Source organism: Dipteris shenzhenensis, chromosome 24 (assembly GCF_047967505.1).
Source record: "Dipteris shenzhenensis isolate YYH24624 ecotype China chromosome 24, Dip_SZ_1.0, whole genome shotgun sequence".
Classification (NCBI taxonomy): domain Eukaryota; kingdom Viridiplantae; phylum Streptophyta; class Polypodiopsida; order Gleicheniales; family Dipteridaceae; genus Dipteris; species Dipteris shenzhenensis.
The window spans coordinates 28,346,667-28,372,952 of record NC_141619.1 but is presented as its reverse complement, the minus strand read 5'-3'; the positions used below and the strand labels follow the sequence as shown (position 1 = coordinate 28,372,952).

At 42.7% G+C, this 26,286-nt stretch overlaps 1 protein-coding gene across 1 annotated transcript in view; it reads right to left on the bottom strand.

Moving 5' to 3' along the window:
* Positions 1–26,286, bottom strand: part of LD (Homeodomain-like superfamily protein) — a 73,149-nt gene that overhangs the window by 16,697 nt on the left and 30,166 nt on the right. The window contains exons 2-9 of the mRNA XM_087395253.1: positions 16,284–16,311; positions 14,661–14,791; positions 3,922–4,277; positions 3,736–3,829; positions 3,415–3,508; positions 3,213–3,299; positions 359–398; positions 130–193 (exon numbers count right to left, since the gene is read on the bottom strand). Of these exons, the coding sequence (XP_087251379.1) occupies positions 130–193; positions 359–398; positions 3,213–3,299; positions 3,415–3,508; positions 3,736–3,829; positions 3,922–4,277; positions 14,661–14,791; positions 16,284–16,311 (894 nt within the window). The remainder of the gene's footprint in view (positions 1–129; positions 194–358; positions 399–3,212; positions 3,300–3,414; positions 3,509–3,735; positions 3,830–3,921; positions 4,278–14,660; positions 14,792–16,283; positions 16,312–26,286) is intronic.

Below are 26,286 nucleotides of genomic sequence, written 5' to 3'. Positions count from 1 at the left end.
CATTTTCAGAGTTTTTCCAGTATTCTGCAGCAAAATTTTCAAAGGATCTAGCAAGTCGTTTAAATTGACAGAGATTCAGTAGGAGAGTGTTTTTTTTTTTTTACAGAGAAACAGTAGGAGAGTGTTTACCATGCTATCAGTCTTTGATTTCTTCTTCAATGTGCTACCCTCCATCTGTGAGACAGTAATATCTCTGAAGAAAGACCTTTTATTAATTAACATCTAGAACCTAGAGATAAGTAAAATATGGATAATCTTGGATTCTAAAACATAGATATTAACTGCATATCCACATGATAACAAATTTGCAATTCATGACTACCAAAAAGTTTCCTTTGTGATACTAAGTTTCCATTACCTGGCCCGTTTCTGTACAGGCTGAAAACTATATGTTGACGCTGCAAATTGAAGAACACAAGGATTATTAGAGCGTTGAAGCCTCATCAAATAACCGTCACAGCTATAATGCATATGATTTTAAAAAAACTCTACAAATCAAAATCTTTAGGTCAATTTTTACAAAAGCAAGAATTCATCAGACCTTTCTGCAATTGTTCACATAAGTATAAATCACTCTGCCAAATACCTACAGGCAGGCTTTAACGTTTCCAAAAATATCTTAAACCAGTCTTATTTTCAGCCATACTATGAAGATTCTAAAAAGAAATAATGCATACAATTTCATAAGACTAAAAAATATCCGAAGCTTACCGAATGAGATAACTAAAGAGCAGAAACAAAAGTGAATGTGTAAAACCTAAGAGACAAAAAGTACACACAATGCAGCTAAACGACTAAGGGATGCCCTAATTGCCCACAAACAAATAGACAAGGCTAGAATAAAGAGCTGGGCACACAAGAGCAAAGGCATGCATATACCTAGATGAATCCAGGAACATTCCCAAACTCATCCTCTAAAAACACAACATAGTACTCCATCACGCATAGCGGGGACTAGCTACTATGACATCCCCACTGACGTCATCAGCGCCCAACAGTGGGTGTAGACCATAGTATAAAAGTATGCTCTCACACATACAAATCCACACACCCACACATACTTGAGCATCCATTTATACAAAGTCTTCGTACTAAGTTTCTGTCTGCACTCCGGAAGTGAAGGGCAAACTCAGCCATGATGAAGGCTAGCACTAAAGAAGAAGGCTAATCAAAAAGTAGTCCAAATCTCTTCATTCAAGCTACAACTGCTTGTGAAGTCTAAACGATTTCATTTTAGTCTCTCCCAAACAAGCATCTAAATATAAATCTAGTTGGTAGGGCAACGCACCATTTAAGATAGAAAGAATTATCGCAATACCAGCAGGCCGCAACTTGGACGAAAACTTCACAAGGTGACATTTGCATGTCCGCTAATACGGCAAAAGCATAGACCTAGATGAATCCAGGAACATTCCCAAACTCATCCTCTAAAAACACAACATAGTGCAGTTTCAATCTCACGAGAGTCACTCATAAGATTGAAAACCATAAACTCCATCACACATAGCAGGGACTAGCTACTATGACATCCCCACTGATGTCATCAGCGCCCAACAGTGGGTGTAGACCATAGTATAAAAGTATGCTCTCACACATACAAATCCACATACTTGAGCATCCATTTATACAAAGTCTTCATACTCGGTTTCTGTCGGCACTTCGGAGGTGAAGGGCAAACTCAGCCATGATGAAGGCTAGCACTAAAGGAGAAGGCTAATCAAAAAGTAGTCCAAATCTCTTCATTCAAGCTACAACTGCTTGTGAAGTCTAAATGATTTCATTTTAGTCTCTCCCAAACGAGCATCTAAATATAAATCTAGCTGGTAGGGCAACGCACCATTTAAGATAGAAAAAATTATCGCAATACCAGCAAGCCGCAACTTGGACGAAAACTTCGAAAGGTGAAATTTGCATGTCCGCTAATACGGCAGAAGCATATACCTAGATGAATCCAGGAACATTCCCCAACTTCTAAAAACACAACATAGTGCAGTTTCAATCTCACGAGAGTCACTCATAAGATTGAAAACCATAAACTCCATCACGCATAGCAAGGACTAGCTACTATGACATCCCCACTGACGTCATCAGCGCCCAACAGTGGGTGTAGACCATAGTATAAAAGTATGCTCTCACACATACAAATCTACATACCCACACATACTTGAGCATCCATTTATACAAAGTCTTCGTACTGAGTTTGTGTCGACACTCCGGAGGTGAAGGGCAAACTCAGCCATGATGAAGGCTAGCACTAAAGGAGAAGGCTAATCAAAAAGTAGTCCAAATCTCTTCATTCAAGCTACAAACGCTTGTGAAGTCTAAACGATTTCATTTTAGTCTCTCCCAAACGAGCATCTAAATATAAATCTAGCTAGTAGGGCAACGCACCATTTAAGATAGAAAGAGCAAAGGCATGCATTGCAAAGAAAAAAGTAACCAATAGAATCATCATGTGAAAGACAAACAGGACTCTTTAAAAATGAACTTAGTTAAACTCAAACATTTCCATTACCACACCTTAAGAGCAGTGCTAAAGACGATTCATATCCCATGTGACGTGCAATAGAACATGGGAACAGCTGTAATATCTCCACTAAGCTAGAGTAGGAGGCATGAGAAGAGAGTATATATACCTTCGTAAGGCTAAAATATATCCAATCTTACAAATAACTTTTTTTATAAAACAAGTGAAAGACTCCCACACATGTGGCACCATCAAGGTAAATGGTCTCCCCTATCAAGAGCCTTTGAAGCCAATTGAATACCCTAGCGGATGCTTCGAAACAACTACATCTTATGAGGAAAGATCTGATATCAAATATCTAAACCTATGAAGTAGAAGCAAAGTCCTGATTAGGATTGTTCCCACAAAATATCATTACCCGATACACATTGCGCATGGCATCATATGATCATGCCATTATTACCTACATTTCAACGCTATACTCTAGGAGTTTAAATGGAGAAAAAAGATATGCAAAGGTGGGTTGAAATATTTCCATTTTCTCATGGTGGAGAGAGAGAGAGAGAGAGAGAGAAAAGAAAGATATATTAACGTCCACAAAAAGCCTCGCGGGCCTATGGGACAAAGTGACACCAAAGAGAAAAACTCATACAAGCCACAAGGGGCTGAGGCAAAGGGTGCGCCAAGACCCATTTTCTCAGGGTGGAGAGAGAGAGATATATATATAGAGAGAGAGAGAGATTGCCTGTGGATGAAAGTATCCTTGCATTGTGACTGCTCCTGAGAAACCTGCTCCATCTAGATAGCAGTAACCGTGCACGACTAGCAACATCTGATCTTCAACCACACATTTGCACAAAAGCCCATGCATGAATATATCACCCCCTTCACTGTTTCCAAACAAATTCAGGAATTTTCGCCATGAAGCTCACACAAAAGAAAATCACCTTGTGCTCTGTAGAATCTTAGCTTGTTGACAGTCTGCAAGAGAGCAGACATCTGCCTTGGTAATGCAGATCCAAGAGGTAGGTGAGCAATTGTCTGCACTAACCATAGACTTGTTACCAGCAGCAACAAAAAAACATCATTTTCGGCTGGTGATAGGTGTGTTCCAGCATGTTTCAAAATTATGAGAATTTTCGGAAAAGCAACCTTTAAGATAATCCCAAGCCTGTAAAGAAAAACATAACAACAAAGGGATCCTAGTAATAGATAAATCTTCTAATACTCTAAGAGATGCATGATAGAAAATTTACACATCCCACAACCTTAAGTAAAACCCGTATGAGACTAGTTTGTTCCTCGATAGCAGCTTGAATCAGCCATTTAATTATTTGCTGCAAGCCACCTTTAGCCATAAACCTGGGTCCAAAGGACAACAAACGTGCTTTAGCCATGATTGAGAGAATGATATCGATTTGGTAGGAAATATGCACAGAAAAACAATGTCATACCACCGTAAGATAGGCCCATGAGCCTGCAGAATGACTTGTGCAAGTTGAATTTGCCCAGCAAATGTCTTTTCCTTGCGCATAACATCTATAACATTCTCAGCTGCTTCAACAGCGTTTGATTTGTATAATCCTCCATTTGTTTTTTCATTAAAGGCGTCCAACAATGATGAGTATTTGCTCTGCTCATCCTTCATCTGTACTGACACAGACTGATTTTCCTGATCTTCTGAACCATTGAATGGGTTTTGCTTTGAAGAGTGAACTCCAAAGCATCCAGTAAGGCTCCCAGCTTCTTCATGTGAAAGCTGCACCAACTTTCTGACACGTGAACGTTGTCCAGAAAAAAATTCCCTGACCTATACAAGATTCACACAAAACTGAGTTTTTTTTAAATCAACAAGACAGCCACAAACTATGCTTTTGTTTTTAACAAAATCGCCAATGCGAAGACAATGTCACAAAAGAACGTGCACAAGAAATAGGTCAAACCTCCTTCCATCAGAAAGCAAATTCATCAATTAAAATACCAGTATAAGAGCTTTGTAGGTATCTAAGGAGCAAAAGGTTAAAAGCTTTTGACCTTATGATGGCCAAAACCACAAGTTTACAAACCGTGAACTCTACATAGCAAGACTTCGTACAACATTCCAAATGTGTTTCGCCCAACACAGGATAAAGCATGAAATGTACTTACTAAAGTCTGACACATGCACACATGCTGCAACTCAAAAGTAAATTGGCATCCTGTTGAATTACGGTTGGTCACCTACCCACTTGTAAACCCCCAAATGAGGAGTGCACCCAGGGGGTGAACCATGGGGACAATAGCATTAGGTTTGGGGCTGCCACATGGACAGCAAACAGGCTGCCGTGTGAGCAGCACAAGGAGAACGACCCTGGCAGAGAAATATACCTTTGTAAAACTAGAATATATCCAATCATACAAATTTAGATATTTTGTTGTTCTAAAGTCCCAAAATCTACACAGAAAATAAAAGGGAAAACGAAAGAGAAGAAAAAAGAGGTAACAAAAACTTTTTGAAAAACAAAAGGAAGACATACTTGGCAAGCAAAGCAACACTTATGTTGTCATCAGTGCCCAAGCATAAGCAGCTATACTGGGTTTCGAAAGACCCTAGCAGAGAAAAGCCACCATGGAGGGCAGATCTGGTAGAGACGTTTCCAGAGGCTTTCCACAGATGGAAGGGGCAGATCTGTGCAGGGTTTACAGCCAGAAGAAGGCTGATCTGAGGCAGAATCAGCAAGAAGAAGAGGTGTACTGTTCGTGGCAGGTATGGCAGGAATTGGGGCAGAGAACAGCCCCTACTATAAGCTGGATCAGCCTAGGCCACTGGCTGGACGCCATGTGACCCAGGCGGGTCGGCAAAGTCCCCCAAATGGGATCCCAGCAGGGCATTTATAGACACGTCACACATCCCCCCCCCCCCACCCATGGGCTGGTAAGGGGGATTCCAGTCAGCCCATTAGGGCTGGCTGGCCGGTTTTTTGAAGGGTGCCTTGAGCCCTATAAAAGGCATCACCTGGAACAGCACGTCACAGAGCAGGAAGGAGCAGCAGAACAGGCTCAATTGGGCTCTCTTTTGTATTATGTCCATTTTTAAACAGAACTACATCATTGTGGATTCTATACATGTCTTGGATGTATATACCTAGATGAATCCAGGAACATTCCCAAACTCATCCTCTAAAAACACAACATAGTGCAGTTTCAATCTCACGAGAGTCACTCATAAGATTGAAAACCATAAACTCCATCACGCATAGCAGGGACTAGCTACTATGACATCCCCACTGACGTCATCAGCGCCCAACAGTGGGTGTAGACCATAGTATAGAAGTATGCTCTCGCACATACAAATCCATACACCCACACATACTTAAGCATCCATTTATACAAAGTCTTCGTACTGAGTTTCTGCTGGCACTCCGGAGATGAAGGGCAAACTAGGCCATGACGAAGGCTAGCACTAAAGGAGAAGGCTAATCAAAAAGTAGTCCAAATCTCTTCATTCAAGCTACAACTGCTTGTGAAGTCTAAACGATTTCATTTTAGTCTCTCCCAAACGAGCATCTAAATCTAAATCTAGCTAATAGAGCAACGCACCATTTAAGATAGAAAAATTATCGCAATACCAGCAGGCCGCAACTTGGACGAAAACTTCACAAGTTGAAATTTGCATGTCCGCTAATACGGCAGAAGCATATACCTAGATGAATCCAAGAACATTCCCAAACTAATCCTCTAAAACCACAACATAGTGCAGTTTCAATCTCACGAGAGTCACTCATAAGATTGAAAACCATAAACTCCATCACGCATGGCAGGGACTAGCTACTATGACATCCTCTATACTTGTCTTGGATGCACTCTCTATTTACTGGCTTGCACACCCTTATGTCGTGAAGTACACAGAGTTAAAGAAGTTTGATTCCATAGTGAAACACTTCCGTATGTAATTCCTGGGACGCTCTATCAATCTTGCACTACGGGATACCCTCTGGTTGGATACCATATGCCTTTCGAGCAAACCACCAAAGATTACCAGCACAAACCTTATAAAAGTCCCCGTACGAGCAGGGGTTGGTCGATCATGCCTAACAAGAAAATTACCTAATCTTCAAGCCATTCCAAGCCATTAATTAAAAACCTGCTGTTTATCATGGTGGTATGATGCCCACCAATCCGTAACTTAATCTTGAAAAGATTGGTACACACGAGCTTACATTGTACAAAACATATGTGGATGTGTGAGTGAAACTGGCCTTCAGTAACCAAAGGGTAGTAAACCGTAACTATTTTAGCATTCACACCTTTTACAGCCGCATTGTATCATTCCCAATCACTTCCATTAATTAATTTCCACTGCAAAACACTAGAAATAACTGAGAATAACTGGATGGAGGCTAGAGTTCCCCTGCTCAATGAAACATCACACGAGACACCCACTGGCCCCAAATGCCTTGGCGCCCCTTTCGGTATTTATTTCATTCTTCTAAAAATGAACGCATTGTATTATTCCCAATCACTTCCATTAATTAATTGCCACTGCAAAACACTTAGAAATAACTGAGAATAACTGGATGGAGGCTAGAGTGCCCCTGCTCAATGAAACATCACACGAGACACTCACTGGCCCCAAATGCCTTGGCTCCCCTTTCGGTATTTATTTAATTCTTCTAGAAATGAAAAAAAAAAGGCTTTACAACAAGGGCTCGCCCTTGTACTGATGATCCCTATAGTTCCACTGTCAAGCCAAACCTTGGCTTCAGGGCATCAAGCTCAAGTACACCACTAGATCCTAACTGCCAAGGCAAAACTAAGGCATTCCTCATAAACTGGACCAACTGTGAGCGACAAGGCATCGATGCACTTCCCAAAAAGCTCAAGCAGCATCAAAGCATCCAAATGCAATACACTGCCCCTCTGGCACTCTCCCAGGCACACCCTCTGTAAGTGAGTGTCTATTAAGTCTGTAAGGTCCAGAGGAAGCTCCAAACAAATGCACCGCAATGAACTTGAAAATTGCAAATGGAACACAAAGGGGAAGTCAAAACAATTGTACCCGCTGTCCATGGAAGAGGGGCAAGCTCTGCTCTCGCACCTATCCTCTGTCCAGAGGGAGAAAGAGAGAGAATGAGAAGATTGAAAGCTCAGAATGAAGGGGATAAAGAAGCTCAAGTGTGCAAAAGACCACCGGGCAAGAGGAAACAAGTCCAATCAGCAGCCAAAACACCTCGAAGTGCGTGCCAACAGGTTTGTACAAAAGCAATTCCTTTCGTGCAGTCCGTGCAGCAATTAATGCAGGCCCGTACAGCCATTAATGCAGGTCCGTACAGCAGTGTGCCAGCAGTCCATACTAGTTTGGAGAGGCGCCTCCTCCATACCAGCAATAAAGAAGAATACACCTCGACAAGAGAGAGCTTCGTAAACCGTGCCCAACCAAAAATCGCCAATTTTCGTCCAAAGTTCAAACCTTGGGGAAGGATGGTAGGTGGGATGCATGAGAGGTTGCCACATGGCAGCTCATTAATGCTCTAACCCACTCTACCAATGACTTACTTGAATGCCCTTGGGCCCAACTTTTGGAGCCCTCTGAGAATGCCTTAATTTTACCCTTGGTCCTAGTGGGTAGTTAGAATGTGCTCCTAGGGACTTCTAGGAAGTCGACACTTCCTCTAGGCCAATCCCAACGGCCAAACTCGTCTCGGGTTTGTCCACGGGCGTAGCTTTACATGACTTTTCACGTCCCAGTGACATACCCCCCTCTTAAGACAGCAAACAAACTCATTTGCTGCTACAAAATACATGAAATAAACAATAAGGAAAGAGGCATAAATAGCCCATACCAAAAAATACATATTCTGTATGACACAATCAACAATGATGGTATGGTCTAGGAGAGTGCGTGATTCCATCCATACATCAATGCATCACCTATGTGGAGTGACTAGTACACTCATCAGAGGTTCCACGGCACAAATATTGTCAGCAACTAGTACCTCAGGTGAGACCTGCAGTGTCACCAAGCAACCTCTAGATATCCTATGAGCTGTCTGTATCATCACGAAGCGGAGGTGCTACCCACCTCTCGAGCATCACGCAATGCTCCAGACCTCTGCTATGCTGAGCCTAAATGAGGCTGTACCGCAATGGGCTCGAGCTGAAATGTTTCCAGGTAGAGCTGCAATACCCTAGGTGAATCTGCCAATCCACCTTCCTCCATCCACTTGGCATCTAGTGCTGAGTAGTTCTGAAACTTAACCAAATACCTTCCGGAAACTCTACCTCTGACTTTCCTTTCACGGTGTGCCAAAATCTGTTCCGGAACCAAAATCTCATCCAGTTCCTCCACTTCAGGCTGTTTCTCATCAGCAAGTCTTCTGGCACATCTCCCTGGAAAGGCTTCAACAAACTCACATGAAAGGCATTGTGAATTGTCCTATGGCATGGCAGCTTCAGCCTGTAAGATACATCATTTTATCTTTTGCAAGACTTGGAAAGGTCCATAGTACTGTTGGGATATCTCAAGGTGTATGCCTCAGGCACACCTTATGTTTCTATGTGTGAGTGCTAGAGGCACAGTTAGGTGCCCACAAGCACAGTTAGGTGGTGGAAAAGCCACATAGGATGATTGAGAGAATCTAGGAGCAGATTGAGGAGATGATTGTGGAGCTTTGAGGTCATCAGTGATGTCAGTGACCTTGTATGAGGTGCCTACTTAAGGACCTCTTTCTTCTTCATTCTATAAGCAAGTATTCTGAATTTGTGTCAACTCTACTCTTTCCTTTCAGTATTCCAACATGGTATCAGAGCCCTTTGATCCCCCTTGAGCCCATTTCTGCCACATCATCATCTTCTTCTTCATCTTCTTCTTCTCCATTTTCCTCTTTCTTCCCAAAATCTTTGAGAGCTTGGTTCTCCATCTACAAACAGCCATTGCCCAAACCCTCTGAGCTGGAAACTCCTCTAGTATGGGCGAACTTCCACCTGCAAGCAATTGAAGAAAAAACGTCTGTGGTGGCTGCCATTCTCCAAACAGCGAATTTCTTCTGTTGCTCAATACTCCCTGCCTGCTCCGCCATTGCCTGAGCCCTCTTAGGAGTAGATGGGCGACCTCAAGACGAAGATTTTGAGCCATTTTTCAAGTCATTTGGTTCAGTAACGAGGGAGAAATCGTCAAAACTCAGTTTCAGCCTGTAGCAACTCTCCCGGGCAAAAGTGCGCACCATTTCGTCCAACCTCTGTGCTGGACCTTCTCTGGTATATGAGCTTTCTTTTGCTTCAGAAAGCCCTCTTTTCCTTGCTTTGAAGAGTGAGCTACAAGCCCTCCAAGTTCAGCTTTTCATTTTTGACAGTTTTGGACAAGTTTTGAAGATGATGCTACATAAAATGCTACTCTAGCATTTCTGAGCTTTTGAAGCTTTCAATAACTTCAGTACAAGTGTGGATTCAGTTTTGTTTTGACTTGCTAGACCTGGTTTTGATTGGAAAATGTTTATTTCATCCACTTCTATGAAGCATGTAAGAAGAAGCATCATTGATTGAAATTTGGTCACAAGACTTTGCTACATTAAATGCTTATATTTTGAAGCATTTCAGTTGTTATTCTAAGCCCTATAAGAGAGAAGACACTGCCCAATACCTGGGTTAGACCCTCTCATGGCTTGCTTATGCAAAATATGTGAAAAGCCAAAACATAAAGCAATGTCTTGTTATGCTACAAAGGATGAAAATACCAATCTGACTTCCTTGTTGAAGATTGCCAAAACAATGGTTGCCAAAAAGGAAGCAACTTCAAAGACAAAAAATGCAAATCTACTTTCAGTTGATGAGCCTCCACAAGATGAGGCATCCCATGAAGATTATGCATTTTAAATCATCTCTATGTATGCTCCAGATCACTCTTTTTATGTCAAGGTACTCAGCCTGGATAGTCCTCCAAAATGAATGAAAATAAATTATTGTGTGTTGTGTGTTTTGTAAACACCTCTGGTCACCTTATGATGTAGGCCATGTGTATGTTTGTCCCATGGTACCTCCTACAGACATTGTGTGCATGTACATGTAGGAGAGATAACCATTGGAAGGTCTGTTTGTATCCCTTTCTGTTTACCTTACACCCAAGGAAACCCTTGCTAGCATGAGAACCTAGCCATAGATTTATCCTTGACCACCATGAGATGGCATGAGAAACTATGAGACTAGATGTATCCTTGACATAGCCTGAGGCATCTCCTTGAGGGGGGGTTTGTTGGGATATCTCAAGGTGTATGCCTCAGGCACACCTTATGTTTCTATGTGTGAGTGCTAGAGGCACAGTTAGGTGCCCACAAGCACAGTTAGGTGGTGGAAAAGCCACATAGGATGATTGAGAGAATCTAGGAGCAGATTGAGGAGATGATTGTGGAGCTTTGAGGTCATCAGTGATGTCAGTGACCTTGTATGAGGTGCCTACTTAAGGACCTCTTTCTTCTTCATTCTATAAGCAAGTATTCTGAATTTGTGTCAACTCTACTCTTTCCTTTCAGTATTCCAACAAGTACTGCATTTTCAGTTAGGTGTACACCTTATCCTTGCCTTTCATCCGCCTAAGTCTTGCTTTCTGAAAACACAGCAAAACCCAATCATCGACTTTAAAGACCAACTCACGTCGGTGCTTATCTGCTGCTCTTTTATGCTTCTCCTGACTTTTCTAGAGGGCTGTTTTTACCTTCTAATAGGCTGCATATAAGCTTTCCACAAATCTGTCCGCTTCGAAGATCTTCTCGTTGGTGTCCAAGATGGGAGGTACCTTTCTCCCGCCTTCCACAATTTTGAAGGGTGCTTTCCTTACCGGCATAGGCAGCATCAATTGTTGCACAAAAGTCAATGCTTTCAGCCTGTCCTGAGTCCCATTGAATGTCTCAAAGTTTACAGCAGCCCCACCCTCTTTGTAGTCTTTTAATTTGCCCTTAGGTGCAATGTTGTCATACACAGGTGGCTGCAAATAAGGTGGTGGCACCATCTAGCCAAAACTCTATGCATTACTGCCAACTCCCATAGCTGGATTGACTATTCAGGGTCCTATTCCCTGGATCTGTGGCATATTCATGGAGCCACTCATCATTCATGGCATCCCCATCAGCATTCCGGGCTGCATCCCTATGTTTGCATACATCATGTTGGCATTTGCAGCCGGCATACCCCCCATCATTTGTTGCTGGAAATTTTGCATTCCTGGCTGAAAACTGCCCAAGTATGTACCAGGAACACTGAGCCCTTTTGTGGGCTGTCCCACCATTGCTTGAAAAACTGATCCTCTGCCGAAATATCTGGATGCATCATGGGCTGAGGGAGGACTTGCTGTCCTTGAATGAAAATTATTGGCAGTACCTGCTATAGGGGTGACTGTGGGCATGTCTCGTGGCTGTCCACTGAAAGATACATGCATGTGAGTCTTCTTATGCTTCTTATGAGCTGTCTTTTTGCTTCCAGAAGGGGCAATATTAGTAGGAGGAGTTTGCATAATCTCCATGAAAGTCTATTGCAACTGTGACAGGGCTCCCAATGCACTTTGCATTCGCAATTGAAAAAGGGCATTGAGATCAAGCTCCTCTGCCTCATCTACCTCATCCTGTGAGTCCTCAGTGGCATGCGCAGGAGAAACAAGTTGTTCTCCACTGTGCTACTCTTCATCACCCCCACTGATGCTATGCTCCTCCTCAAAACTCTCTTGTCGTCGAGGTAGTCAATGACCTCTCACGGTGTGACATGCTTGCTGGTTCTATGATTGTAACTGGGATGCAATGGGGGCTTTCTTCATGAACCCAACACTCCCAGGGCTCACCTCTGTAGGAAGCTGGTGACTATCCCGGCAATGGAACCACTGAACCGGCCTTCAGTAAACCAAAGGGTAACTATTTTAGCATTCACGCCTTTTACAGCTGCATTGTATCATTCCCAATCACTTTCATTAATTAATTGCCATTGCAAAACACTTAGAAATAACCTACCACGGGGTAAAGGGAGAAAGAGAGAGAATGAGAAGACTGGAAGCTCATAAGGAAGGGGATGAAGAAGCTCAGGTGTGTACAAGACCCCCGGGCTCAAGGAATCAAGTCCAATCAGCAGCTAGAACACCTCGAAGTGCCAACAGGTCCATACAGTAGCAATTCCTTACGTATAGTCTGCACATCCATTAATGCAGGTTCGTATGGCAGTGAACGATGCATTAAATGCACCTTGGACTGCGTGCCAACAGTCTATACTAGTTTGGAGAGTCGCCTCTTCCATACCAGCAATAAAGAAAAACATACTGATCTGCGTGCCTGCAGTCCGTACAGCCGTACGGACTGCCTCGAAATGCACGAAAGAAGTAGCAATTAAAGCATCTACCTAGATGAATCCAGGAACATTCCCAAACTCATCCTTTAAAAACACAACATAGTGTAGTTTCAATCTCATGATAGTCACTCACAAGGTTGAAAACCATAAACTCCATCATGCATAGCAAGGACTAGCTACTATGACATCCCCACTGACGTCATCAGCGCCCAACAGTGGGTGTAGACCATAGTATAAAAATATGCTCTCACACATACAAATCCACACCCCCACACATACTTGAGCATCCATTTATACAAAGTCTTCGTACTGAGTTTCTGTCGGCACTCCGGAGGTGAAGGGTAAGACTCAACCATGACGAAGGCTAGCACTAAAGGAGAAGGCTAATCAAAAGGTAGTCCAAAATCTCTTCAATCAAGCTACAACTGCTTGTGAAGTCTAAACGTTTTCATTTTAGTCTCTCCCCAACGGGCATCTAAATCTAAATCTAGTTGATAGGGCAACGCACCATTTAAGATAGAAAGAATTATCACAATACTAGTAGGCCGCAACTTGGACGAAAACTTCACAAGGTGAAATTTGCATGTCCGCTAATACGGCAAAAGCAATTAAAGCGTCATTGGAATGTGTGCCTTCCGTACGGATCCATACGACACCTTGAGAAGAGAGAACTTTGTAAATCGTCACTTTTCATCCAAAGTTCAAGACCTTGGGGAAGGATGATAGGTGGGATGCATGAGAGGTTGCCAAATGGCACCTCATTAATGCTCTAACCCACTCTACCCATGACACACTTGAATCGAAGTATAAACTTCCTCTAGGCCAACCCCGACGGCCAAACTCGTCTCGAATTTGTCCATGAGCGTACACATAACTTTTCACATCCCCGTGAAAGTGAGTCTGTAGATGTGCATATATGTGCATCCATGAGTCTGTAAGAACAGAAAACGCATGTCTGAAACAATAATTTCCCAAAATTTAGGGTCAAGTTTGTATGAAATGATTATGCATATATGTAGCAAAAAATATTAGATGTGCACGTATGTGCCTAGGTAGTTTGTTAGAAGTGATCATCATACGTATTTTTCATAGGATAGTATTACAGTTACAAATTGAGGGAAAAGATTCATGGAGTAGTAAACTGCGTCAAGAGGAGATTGAAATAGCAAACAAAGGCACATGACTTATAGGGTCTTAGGGCAAAGCAGCTTAAATTGGTGGAGAAAAGGGGCCCACGTGGCGGTGGGGAAGGGGGGGGTGTTTATTCCTAGAACAAACAAATTTATTGCATGCATTGCAATGGGAGACTGATTTGTCCCTATTTCCAACAAAGATGCAAAGCAGCACATGAAACTTCGGGCAAACAAACTATGACCAAGCTATATAGGGAAGTTTTGAACCAATATTCTAGCCAACCCAAACTGTCCGCTGGTTTTGTCCAAGGGGACACCTTATACATACCACACATCCTCACGGCTACATGTCAAATATATTGCACCCACACCCACGATGTCCCCTCATGTTTCCCCCATTTGATCCTTTCACAACAAGGGCAGCAACTGCATACTCTCCATTTATGTGTCATCACCCGCCATTGAAATCCTATTTTTCACCTCGCATTATGCTCCATACACTCTGATCCATCATTTACCTCCCCAAATCTGTGGCGACCCACCACTACTATAGGGAGCTAAAACACTTCAACATAGTAACAAATAATAACTACAAGAATAAGGTGCATGATCATGATGTACCGTGCCGCATGATACCAATCAATAAATTTGGGGGTCCATGCATATCATACCATGTAAGTTATCTTCATCAAGCAATCAACTATGAAAAGATAACTCTAGACAACAATTTGCACTTAGCATATTATTTACTATGGTCTTACCTGAGTGACAGTGGCCCCACATAAAGCACTAATTTCACGAGCCTCTTTCTTGGTGATAGTGTCCTTGATTGAGAAAACATTGTATAAACACTTCAATGCCTTGGGAGTCAATGACTCTCCAGACCTTCTTCCTGCAAAAGGATAACAATATAATGCCCAAATAAACACACATTATGTGGATGAAACGTGCATCCTGTAACTCTATATCCATACAAAGTCCAAGTTTAATTCCATCTTGTACTAGTATATCTATGCAAGGTCCAAGTTTAATTCCAATCTTAGCATCAAATCACAATCAAACAAGACAACTCTCAACTACCTGCAAAGCTTTTTTTTCATGCATAACATGGAGTACATGCTGTGATATCAAGGATAAAACCACATCATGTACTCATGTATCCATAAAAAGTCCAAGTTTAATTCCAATCTTAGATCATATCACAAAAACAAAACATGTCCACAATTGACTTCAAACAGTTTCCCTGTAAAGCTTCACATTACAAATTTTTTTCATGCATAACATGGTACATGCTAGATATCCCTACTTTATGTCATCAACACCAAATAGTAGCACATGTCACTGCATAAAGTATGCCCACTGCAATATTACATGCTCAAGTTTTTACTCCTCTATTGGCAACGCAAACATGATGATGGCTAGCGCTAGAGCTCTCTGGATAGTAAAACACAAAACAGGACCCTCCCAAGCTGCCAAACAAAATTTCGCCATCAAAGGGCAAGCTCCTGTTAGCCCCTGTTCTGGAGATTCCCTAGGCAGTAAGCTGGTTCTCCAGAGACAGCCTGGTTTCTTTCTGGCAGCCAGCTTTTATTTGTACGTACCATTATTAGCTCCTTTTGGAAGCTGATTTGTATGGTGTTTCTCAAGAATTAATAGAAAGGATTTTCCTCGGGAGGAGGGGGGGGGGAGGGGTGGGAGGGGGAAAGAAAGGACAAGGTCTTGTAAAGTCCGAAGTAACTTATGACCTCAAAAAGTAACCTTCTGTGGAACCTCTCCACAAATAAGTACTTTGGGACCGAGCAAAGCCTCCCTACAAGGTACTCCATTTTGACCAAAACATGTGCAATTTTGATAGCCACATAGAGCATGCCTTTATTGTTGTAGCGACCACTCCAAGGTATCCCTTCACCTTCTGTAGAAACCTTTGCTATTATAAAGGAAGAGCCATGTTTGACATTTAAAGAACAAAACTTTCAGTAAAAGCATTGAGATCTCACAGGTAGGACGTGACTCTCTAAAATATACAAGCCTACAACTTAAAAATGTCTTGAAAAAGGAAGGCAAGAAAGAAGAGAAATACGCACACGTGAGCAAGCAGGCACACACATGCACACCCACGTGTGCGCGCGCACAGAGGAAGTTTGAGAAAGAAGAGAAACAAAGAGAAAGGATCTTTAAAAGAGCAGTCCAAACAGCAAACAAAGAATTAAGCAAGATCTAAACCAGAGAACTAAATAATAAGCAAACAATACAAAACATCATATAAGCAACATAACTCAATATCTACTATTACAAAATGATCTTCATACAGAATCTTTCGTATACTGAAGACCACATAAAATATATTGCAAGGAGCTCTTTTTCTACCAACCAGTATTCTCTACCTGTTTTTTTGCCCAACACTGCAGCTGCCTGCAAAAGAGCACGAGTGAACAATGGAGCTGTCAGGTATCCGGACAATAAGAAGAATTTGAGGTAAGATAAAATAATGACGTATTCAAATTGTATGTCATTTTGAGATGGACTGTAACACAAACATAACATATGGAATAAAGCATATACATACCTTTGTAAGACAAGAATATATCCAATCGGACAAATTTAGAATTTTTGTTGTTCTAAAGTCCAAAATTCTACAATGAAAATAAAAGAGAAGTAAAATGAGGAAACCAAATTTTTTAAAAAACAAAAGGGAGACATACTCTAAATCTGTCATTTCAAACTCCTCCTTCAGAAGCTTTTGGACAATAGAAATCTTTTTCCTATGGTTTCCTGTAAGTATGATATCATCAATGTACGAGATCAATACCAGCCTCTCTCCCCCCTCTGAAAAGAGATAAAGATTGGCATTTGAAGTACTTCGAGCCAACGCAATCTTGGAGAAGAATTCATCGATCCACTACTACCACGCTCTCAGGGCCTGTTTCATCCCATACAATGCCTTCTTTGATCTGCATACCTTGGAAGCGGAACCTGGAACCTGAAAGCCCAGTGGCTGCTCCACGTATACCTCCTCCTCGAGGGTCCCCTTCAAGAATGCTGATTGGCAATCCATGATGGCAGCCAAGCTATAAAAGTCTCTATAGTCACCATCCGATCTGTCAGGGCCAGACCTCAAACTGAGCATACCCTTTTACCATCAGACTTGAACTTGAGATTATAAACCCACTCGGTACCAATTACCTTCTTCTTGTAGGGTTTGTCCACCAAGTCCCAGGTGTCATTCATCCATCTCTGCCTTCACGGCAGCCTACCACTCTTGAATATCCTTTGCCTCCTCAAAGGATCTAGGCTCATCAATCTGAGCCACCATGACGAAGTTTGCAGTGCAGTAGACATATTGCGTTGAGACCTCCAAACTCTAAAACTAGGCTCGTTGATGTCTATGACCTGAGAGTCTTGCAAGGTCCTCAGATAAAACCGCGTTGGTAGCTTCTTTTCTGAGGAAGTTGTCTTCAGAGGTGGCTCCGGTGCATCCGGCTCAGCCTCTCTCTCCTCGGACTTCTTCAGCCTTCTCCACTTCTTTAATAGTCAACTTGGGTGGGTGGGTGGGAGTACAATGGGAACTTCCTGGATCTCCTCTTCAAGATGGGGCTCTATCTCCTCAAAGACCACGTCCATGGTTTTCTTTTTTCAAGACCACGTCCATGTTGATGAGTATATGTTGCTTCACCCGATCCAAGAGGGTTGGTATGCCTTGGATTCTTCAAATACCCGACGAAGATACACCTACTCCTGAAATCCAACTTGGTCCTTTCCTCTTTGTACACATGTACGAAGGCATTAAAACCAAAAATCCTGAAATGAAAAATGGTCGGTTTCTTGCCTTAGTATGCTTAATAGGGAGTCATGTCTACAACAGCCTTGGCCTTGGTCCTGTTGAGGATGTGAAAGGCAGTGTTCACGGCTTCACCCCAGTAAGCTTTTGAGAGTTCTTTTTTCTTTCAAAGAGAATAACTTTCTATTAATGCTTGGAAAAACCCCATACAAATCAGCTACCAAACTAGGGCTGATGATGGTAAATACAAAGAGAAAACCTGCTGTCCAAACCCAGCCTGCCGGCAATCCCAGCTCACTCGGGCTAACAAGGAAGATGGAGGCCTATACATCCAGCGGATATCTCCCGCAAAGAATGTGTAGAATATGCATGCAGGCCAAGCCTTGCAAATTCCCGTCTCTGGACGGTCCCTCGTGAGCCTGGAACTCAATGCTCCCAGGTGGCACACAGTGTGAAGATAATGTCCTGCCATATGGCTACTAGTGTACTCGCTCGTGGATGTAGGCCATCTTCTGGTGGTTCTAGTGATGCCCTATAGACCATGGCATGTGCCTTGTAGGCATAAATATAGGCACTTATAGTTTTAGTGCCTTTTAGGCCACATAGGACACTTAGTCCTATGTGACACCTAGGACACTTAGTCCTAGGTCTAGGTACAAGTACTTTGTACTCTTTCTTTTCTATCACTCTAGTTGACGTGACGGCTGATTCTCATCGACTCCTTGTACCTTGTATTCTCTCTTTTACCTATCGACCCTACAGTGGTATCAGAGCCACGGTTGACTCGTCTCCTGCATCTTGGATTTGTACCAACGCTCCTTCATTCGTACAGTCCGTACGACTGTACGGATGACCGTATTCACAGCCTGCTCCACACTTGCGTCACCGTACAGCAGTACTTGCTCTGCACTTGCATCGCCGTACAGCTCCGTACCTGAGCAACCGTACAGATTCGAATCTGCATCGATGTACATCGTACACCGTACAGTTTAGCACCTGCATTTCGTACATCGTACAATGTAGTACCTATTTCCGTACCTATGATTCTGTACAACAGGCATCCGTACAACAGACGTACCTGCTTCATACTGTGTCGTACCTGTTTCGTACTTCTTTCATACATTGCACTCTGTACTTGCGTTGTACTTTGTACCTGCACCATACTTGCTCAATACTTTGTACCTGCATCGCACTTACTCAATACTTTGTACCTGCACCGTACCTACTCAATACGTTGTACCTGCACCATACCTGCTCTGTTCGTACAGCTTGTACCTTACATGATATTCTCAAAAAATTGGGGCTTTTGAGGGCTTTTGCTGTCCTTCACTTTCTTTTACTATTTGAAGTCCTATCAAATTATTTCAACAATTTGGAAAGCCTATTTCTTGAGGTTTATACCTTGGGACAGTTGCACTTTTGCAGTCAATTTGTGGACAGCAAGTCCTAATTTTGCAGTTGCAAGCCTTGAGGCTATTTTTTGGGATTTGGTCTGCAATTTCTCATTTGATTGCAATACATTGGGTCAAATTGGAGAACATTGAGTCACATTTGCAGGACATTGAGTGAGATTTTCAGACATTGAGTCTTTTCTGCAGGACATTGAGTCAAATTTTCATACATTGGGTCACATCTGCAAAAATCTCAGAAAAATTTGGGGCTTTTCTGTATTTGCTCTCTTTTTGGCCTATTTGCCCTCATTAAATTTGGGGTTTTTTGCCAGATTTGCTGTTTTTGCAGTGAACATTGCCTGACACAGTCACATTTGCGTCAAATCTGCATTTGCCCTTTGATTTGGGTTGGAAATTTGCAGATATTTGCTGTCATTTTAGGACAGCCAGCTCTTTGCAGTGATAGCCTTGAGGCTTTTGAGTTTTCAGGTCTCTTTCAGGGTATCACATTTGCTATGGTTGGCAACAATCAAGATCTATTTGGCATTCTTCATGAGGATGATAAGTTGGATGGCACCAACTATCCAATGTGGTCTTATCTCATGAAACATATTCTTGTTGCTAAGCATTTGTGGAATATTGTTTCTGGGGTTGATCTGAGGCCAGCCAATGCTACAGTGTTTGCCTCTACTGCTGGTCCCTCTGCAGGGAGTACTCCTCCTGATGCCTTATCTTCTAGCATTCCTGCTACTGCTCCCCCAACTCAAGAACAGTCAAGATGGGATGCAAGAGATGCAAATGCACATTCATGTATTGCTTTATCATGCAAGAGAATCATTATTCCACACATCCGGTCTTGCAGGACAGCAAAGAATGCTTGGGACAAATTGGCTTCTCTCTATCAGATTCGCAATGAGGCACGTGTTGCATATTTAAGAAGGATTTTACAGGAAGTCAGTAAGAATGAAGGTGATTCTATGGATGCATACCTGACAAAGGTCAAGGACCTCATGGAACAACTTGCCAACATTGATGAGGTGGTGCCAAATTCACAGCTTGTCAGTACCACACTAAATGGACTGCCAGATACATATCAAGGGTTTGCTACAACCCTTCGATTAGTGGCCATGGGTAATCCATACCATTATTCTTTTGATCAGCTAGTTACTTTGCTTTTGCAGAAAGAGCAAAGTCATGCTAATAGACAAGCCATTATTCTTGATCATGCATTTGCTTCACAGCAGACAGGAAGAGGCAAGGCTTCCAAGCCTATGGGCAAGCCTAAATCTGCGCATAGCAGCTGCAATTCCTTCCATGCATCTAAAAATACAGCAGATAAGTCAAAGAAGAAAAGATGCAACTATTGTCGCAAGCCTAGACATGACATTTCAGAATGCAGGAGGCGCATTGCTTCGGAGAAAAAGAAAGCAGGATTGACAGTTAATGCCTCACATGCTATTGAATCCATGAGCCAACAGATGCTTCAAATGCACATGTTCTCCAGGATGATTGGGCATGGGCTGTCCATTGCTCATTTGATCCCTCCAAAGCTGATGGACTTGTGAGAACAAGGGAGAGAGCAAAGTGAGAGAGCACGGACAAGAGAGAGAGAGAGAGAGCTGAAAACGATAGTTGCAATGGATGAGTGTGGTACAACTGAATAGAGTGATAGGTTTTGTCTAAGTGACAAAACCTTATCCTTCACTAACCGTAGTTAGTGAACTAACTGTGGTTAGGAAAAAAAACCTCTAAGTGAGGGAAAAGTGCCCCTAACCTACTTATTACATTACATTGGTCACTGCTAAATTATAACAATAATTCTTACACCCCCCTGCAGTGCCAATGTCATGTACAAGGAAATGATCAATCACCAAAAGGAGATAAGTTTAGGGCACTGCGAAATGCCTCAAACTTTTCACGTGGAAGTGCTTTGGTGAAAATGTCTGCAACATTGTCATGTGTTGACACATAGATCATACTAAACTCTCTTGCATGCAACTTCTCTCTGATGTAGTGATAGTGAACCTCAATGTGCTTCGTGCGAGCATGAAACACAGGATTCTTTGCCACTGCAATAGCACTCTGACTATCAGTGAGAATTGGAGAAGGACCCTCCAATGAAAGATGAAGATTAGCAAATAAATGACACAGCCAAACACATTCAACTGTCGCTGTGAAAAGCTGCCCTGTACTCAGCTTCACATGAAGAGGTAGCCACTCTAGATTGTTTCTTGCTTAACCAAGAAATACAAGCTTTGCCCAAAAAGAAACAATTGCCACTTGTGGACTGCCTAGTGTCATAGTCTCCAGCCCAATCTGAGTCACTGTAGGCATGCATCTGCAAGTCACCCCCCCTAGGACTTGGTACCTTGCAAATAACAGAAGATACGTTTTACAGCCTGCCAATGCATAGTTTTTGGGCTGTGCATATATTTGCTCACCTGAGAAACTGCAAACTGAATATCAGGTCGTGTATTGCAAATATAAATGAGGCATCCAACAGCCTGACTGTAGAGTGTGACATCAATTGATTCACCTGCATCATGCATTGTAAGCTTCAGCCCCAGCTCCATGGGAGTAGCTATGGGCTTACAATCCTGCATGTTGAATCTGTGCAAGAGTTTCTGCACATACTTGGATTGAGACATACCGATGCCACTTTTCTCTTGAATAAACTGGATCCCCAAATAAAAGTGTAGCAGCCCCAAATCTGACATGTCAAAAGTGGTCTGTAATTCAACTTTAAAATCTGCAATATTATCTTCATTTGACCCTATGAGCAGTAAGTCATCTACATAAAGAATGATGACTAAAATATCCCCCCCATCCTTCTTGATGTAAAGGGTGCTCTCAGTTGGACTATTGTGCAGCCCCTTGCTGGTCAGAAAGGCATGAATTTTTGCATACCATGCACGGGGGGCTTGTTTCAGCCCATACAAAGCTTTATTCAGCTTGCATACCTGAAGTGCATTTCCTGAAATTTCAAAGCCTGGAGGTTGTTTGACATAAACCTCTTCCAATAAGTCTCCATTTAGGAAGGCTGTTTTTATGTCCAACTGATGAACATTCCATTGAAAATTTGCAGCCATGGCGATAACTGATTGGATGGTTGTCATTCTAGATGTACGAGCAAAAGTCTCCTCATAGTCTATGCCCTTTTTCTGAGCATATCCTTTTGCGACCAGCCTTGCCTTGTACCTATCAATGGTGCCATCTGGCGTGAGGCAGTTTTTTGCTTTTTAGCATGCATCTATCCATCTCCATAAGCGTACGATTTTTTCTTTCAGCTTTGCCATTTTGCTGAGGAGTTAGCCTCACTGTAAGCTGATGTACTATGTCCTTGTCTTTCAAAAAAGCATCAAAATCTGCAGACAAATACTCCCCTCCTCTATCTGTGCGTAATGTCTGTATCTTGAGTCCGGATTCATTCTCAACCATGGCTGCAAAGTGTTTGAAAACCATAAACACTTCTGATTTGCGTTTCAGCCCATAAACCCAAGTGTAGTTGGAGTAGTCATCTTTAAAATGACAAAGTAAAGATGACCACCCAATGATGGAGTCCTCATGGGACCACAGACATCACTATGGATAAGCTGTAATTTTCGAACAGCTTTTACTGATCCATCCTTCTTAAAAGGAGATCTGTGCATTTTACCAAGAATGCACCCTTCACAGGCATGTGGAGGAGGTGTTTCAAGAGGAGGCAATGCATCAACCATGGCATGTTTTTGAAGAGTCATCAAGCTGCCATAATGCATGTGTCCATATCTGGCATGCCATAACTCCGCATTCTGCATAGCAGTAGTAGGAGTGGAAACTGCAAGAGCATGTGCTAGTCTTTTCTCATACATGTCAAGCTGAAAAAGACCACGTAACAAAGTGCCAGACAATCTCAAGGCATAGTCATGCTCTCTGTCATGGACTGCACACTTGTCATCTTCAAAAATGACCTGAAATCCAGCTCTGTTAAGAGTGGACACTGAAAGTAGATTTTTTGTGATACCAAGCACATACAAGACATCAGAAATTTTGAATATTGAGCCATCAATGGCTGTAAGTTCAACTTCTCCTGTACCACGAACTGAATAGGAGGAGCTGTTGGCACGTGTGACCCTTTTATCGAGTAGTGGATGCAGAGATATGAAAAGACACTTCCTGGAAGTGATATGCTTTGAGGCACCGCTGTCAAATACCATGTATTTTGTGTCTCATTGACACTGAAAGCTGATGCATCCTTGGAAGAATCATGACTGCATGTCAGAAAAGCATAAGAGTCATGATTACAAGTGGCTGTACTATCCGGAGCAGCCAACTGAGAGTCTGAAATACAAGACAAGAAGGCATAGTCGTGCTCCACAAAGTTGGCTGTAGCTTGCTCATTGTCAGATGCATGAGGAGCTGAGTCTGAAACAGCCATACCGGAGCTGTTTTTCTTTTCTTTTGCAAGCCTTTTCTTGCATTCTCCAATGTAGTGACCTGGCTTTTTGCAGTAATGACATATTCCCTTCTTCTTAAGCTAACCTGCATCACCCTTAGCCTTTTGAGAAGGCTGTCCTGAACCACTGGAAGGCTGATTTGCTGAAGTCTTTGCTTGTCCCTTTACTTTAGGCTTGAATTTTGAAAGCATGGCATGTTCACCTGCGCGTGAAGCCATGTTTTTCCTGGTCTGCTCTTCCTGCAGCAGAAGTCCTATCAACTCGTGAAAATTGAGAGGATTTGCACCCCCCCTCAACGACAAATTCAGCAAGGTATGAAAGCTGAGATAAGACTCAGGAAAAGAATTCACAGTAGTGGTAATCATCTCTGAATTAGGAATGATCTCATCAATATTCAGCAACTGTTCTCCTAAATCATGTAGCTTTGTGAGGTGCACTGACATGGAGTCACCCTCTTCCATATGTGTATGAGACAATTCTCTTTTCAAAAAAGACACCCTGGCATCATTCCGAGCTGCATACATGCTCTCCAAAATATCCCATGCTGCCTTTGAGGTCTTACACGACCGGATATGTGGAATGATGAATCTTTTCACTGAAAGAGAAATACACGACAAAGCTAAAGCATCACGTGAATCCCATCTCTTCTGCTCTGGAGTGGTAGGTATAACTGCACCAATAACTTGTGCTGCAGCTGTACCCTGTGCACGACCTCTGCCTCCTCCTTGCTAGGGAGGGGTATTAGGTGCCACATTTGCTGGCCGGAACTCATCCCCATTTACATAGTCCCACAAATTACGGGAAATCAGAATATTGCGTACCATAAAACTCCAGAGGGAGTAGTTGGTACCATCCAGCTTATCCTCTTGTGAGAGACCACTGAACTGGAAATCATTCTGATTTTGCTGGGCCATGTCTGAGAAAGAAAATACAGCAAATGCAAATCTGAATTCCCTTGCTGGGAATGGAGTGCACAAAAATACAGCCAAACACTGGCTAAAAATGCAACTCAAATCTCTGTAATGTCTCTGTCAGAGATCTGCCAGAGCAACCAATCTCTCCCAAAACCTGCCAAAAGTGCTTCAAAACACTCACAGAAAGGCAGTGTGAACTGATACCTGTCAAATTGCTCTCCCGACACAAAAGCCCCAATTTGTGGCTTGAAATTGCAACTAGAAAGGGGAAAATGGTCTGAAAGCCCCAAATGTTGCACAAATTGCTCTCTGTCTGCAAAAGCCCCAAATTTCAAGGAAATTGCATCCAAAAGAGGGCAAATTAATTGAAAGCGCCAATTATGCAAGGATTTGCAGTGCAAAACCAAAAGCCCTCAATTTTAGGTGAAATTGAGTTGAAATTGGGGCAAATCCACGAAAAGCCCCAAATTTTGCAAAATGCCCAATTCAAAGAATATGCTCAAAACTGCCCAAAAATCTGCTCTGCCAAACAATGGCTCCGTGCAAAATGTACCTGCAAAGAAAATAACCTGCACAGAGAGTTTTCTCCAACACAACACTTGCAAACGAAGCAGTCCCATACTAGTTGTGCGGACTGCTGCAGGGAGATGTGTACGACACAGAACGTGAGCTGCGCAGCTGACAAGTGTACGATCGTCGTACAACAGAGTAGTACGATCACCGTACGTTGTACGATGTACGAACGTTGCTTGCAGGTATGAAAATTTTTATGCTGTACAAACTGCCTGCATTGTATGTGAATAGTACGGAACAGGCGCTGCAGTTGTACGTGAGCAACGAGCTGTACGGCTGACGATACGGGCGCTGTACAGTACGATAACGACGAACTGTATGGAATGTACAGGAACTGTACCGCGAACTGTACAGTCTAGCGACGGGCTATATGGCTGACGGCATTCTATACGGGCTGTGAGGGAAAGAGTGGGGGAGTGGAACCAAAGAGATACAGAGAGAGAGGGAGATACAAGAAGTGTGGGTGTGTAAAAAAGTGTTTAGCCACACCACAAACTCATAGGTTTTATTAGGATTAGGCTTTCACCCTATGACTGTCTTAAGACAGTCATAGGTGTCATAACTTTAACAAAAGGGTGGCAATGTGCCTTTACCCCAACAACCTCCCACCTAAAGGCCAATGTGCCTAAAGGGGAGAAAAGAATAAAAATTGCAGCAATATACAGTTACTGTATACAAGACCATAAAATAAGAATGGTCTCATCCTAATCCCATGATGTGGCGGCAATGTGCAAACCGCTCTGTAGGCAAGCTCTTAGTGAGCAAATCTGCAGGATTATCATCGGTATGCACCTTCACAAGCTCAAGTCGCTTGTCTTCCAGTACCTCCCTGATGAAATGGTATTTCACATCTATGTGCTTGGTCTTCTGATGAAAGACCGGATTCTTTGCCAACATGATAGCACTCTGACTATCACAATGCAAAACTGGCATATCTCCTGTAATGCCCAAATCTCCCACCAGCCGAGTAAGCCATATTGCTTCCTTGCAAGCCTCAGTGGCTGCAACATATTCAGCTTCAGTGGTTGACAGTGCAATGCATTTCTGCAACCGAGACACCCATGATATAGCACCTCCTGCAAATGTGAAAATATAACCGGTAGTAGACTTCCAGTTATCTGCATTCCCTGCATGGTCTGAATCTGTAAAACCATGCACCAATGCATCTTGCCTGCCATAGCATATGCACAAGTCTTTGGTACCCTTGAGATACCTCAAAACGCCTTTCACTGCTTCCCAGTGCCGCTTGCCTGGATTTGCCATATACCTGCTGATGACTCCCACCGCAAAAGCAA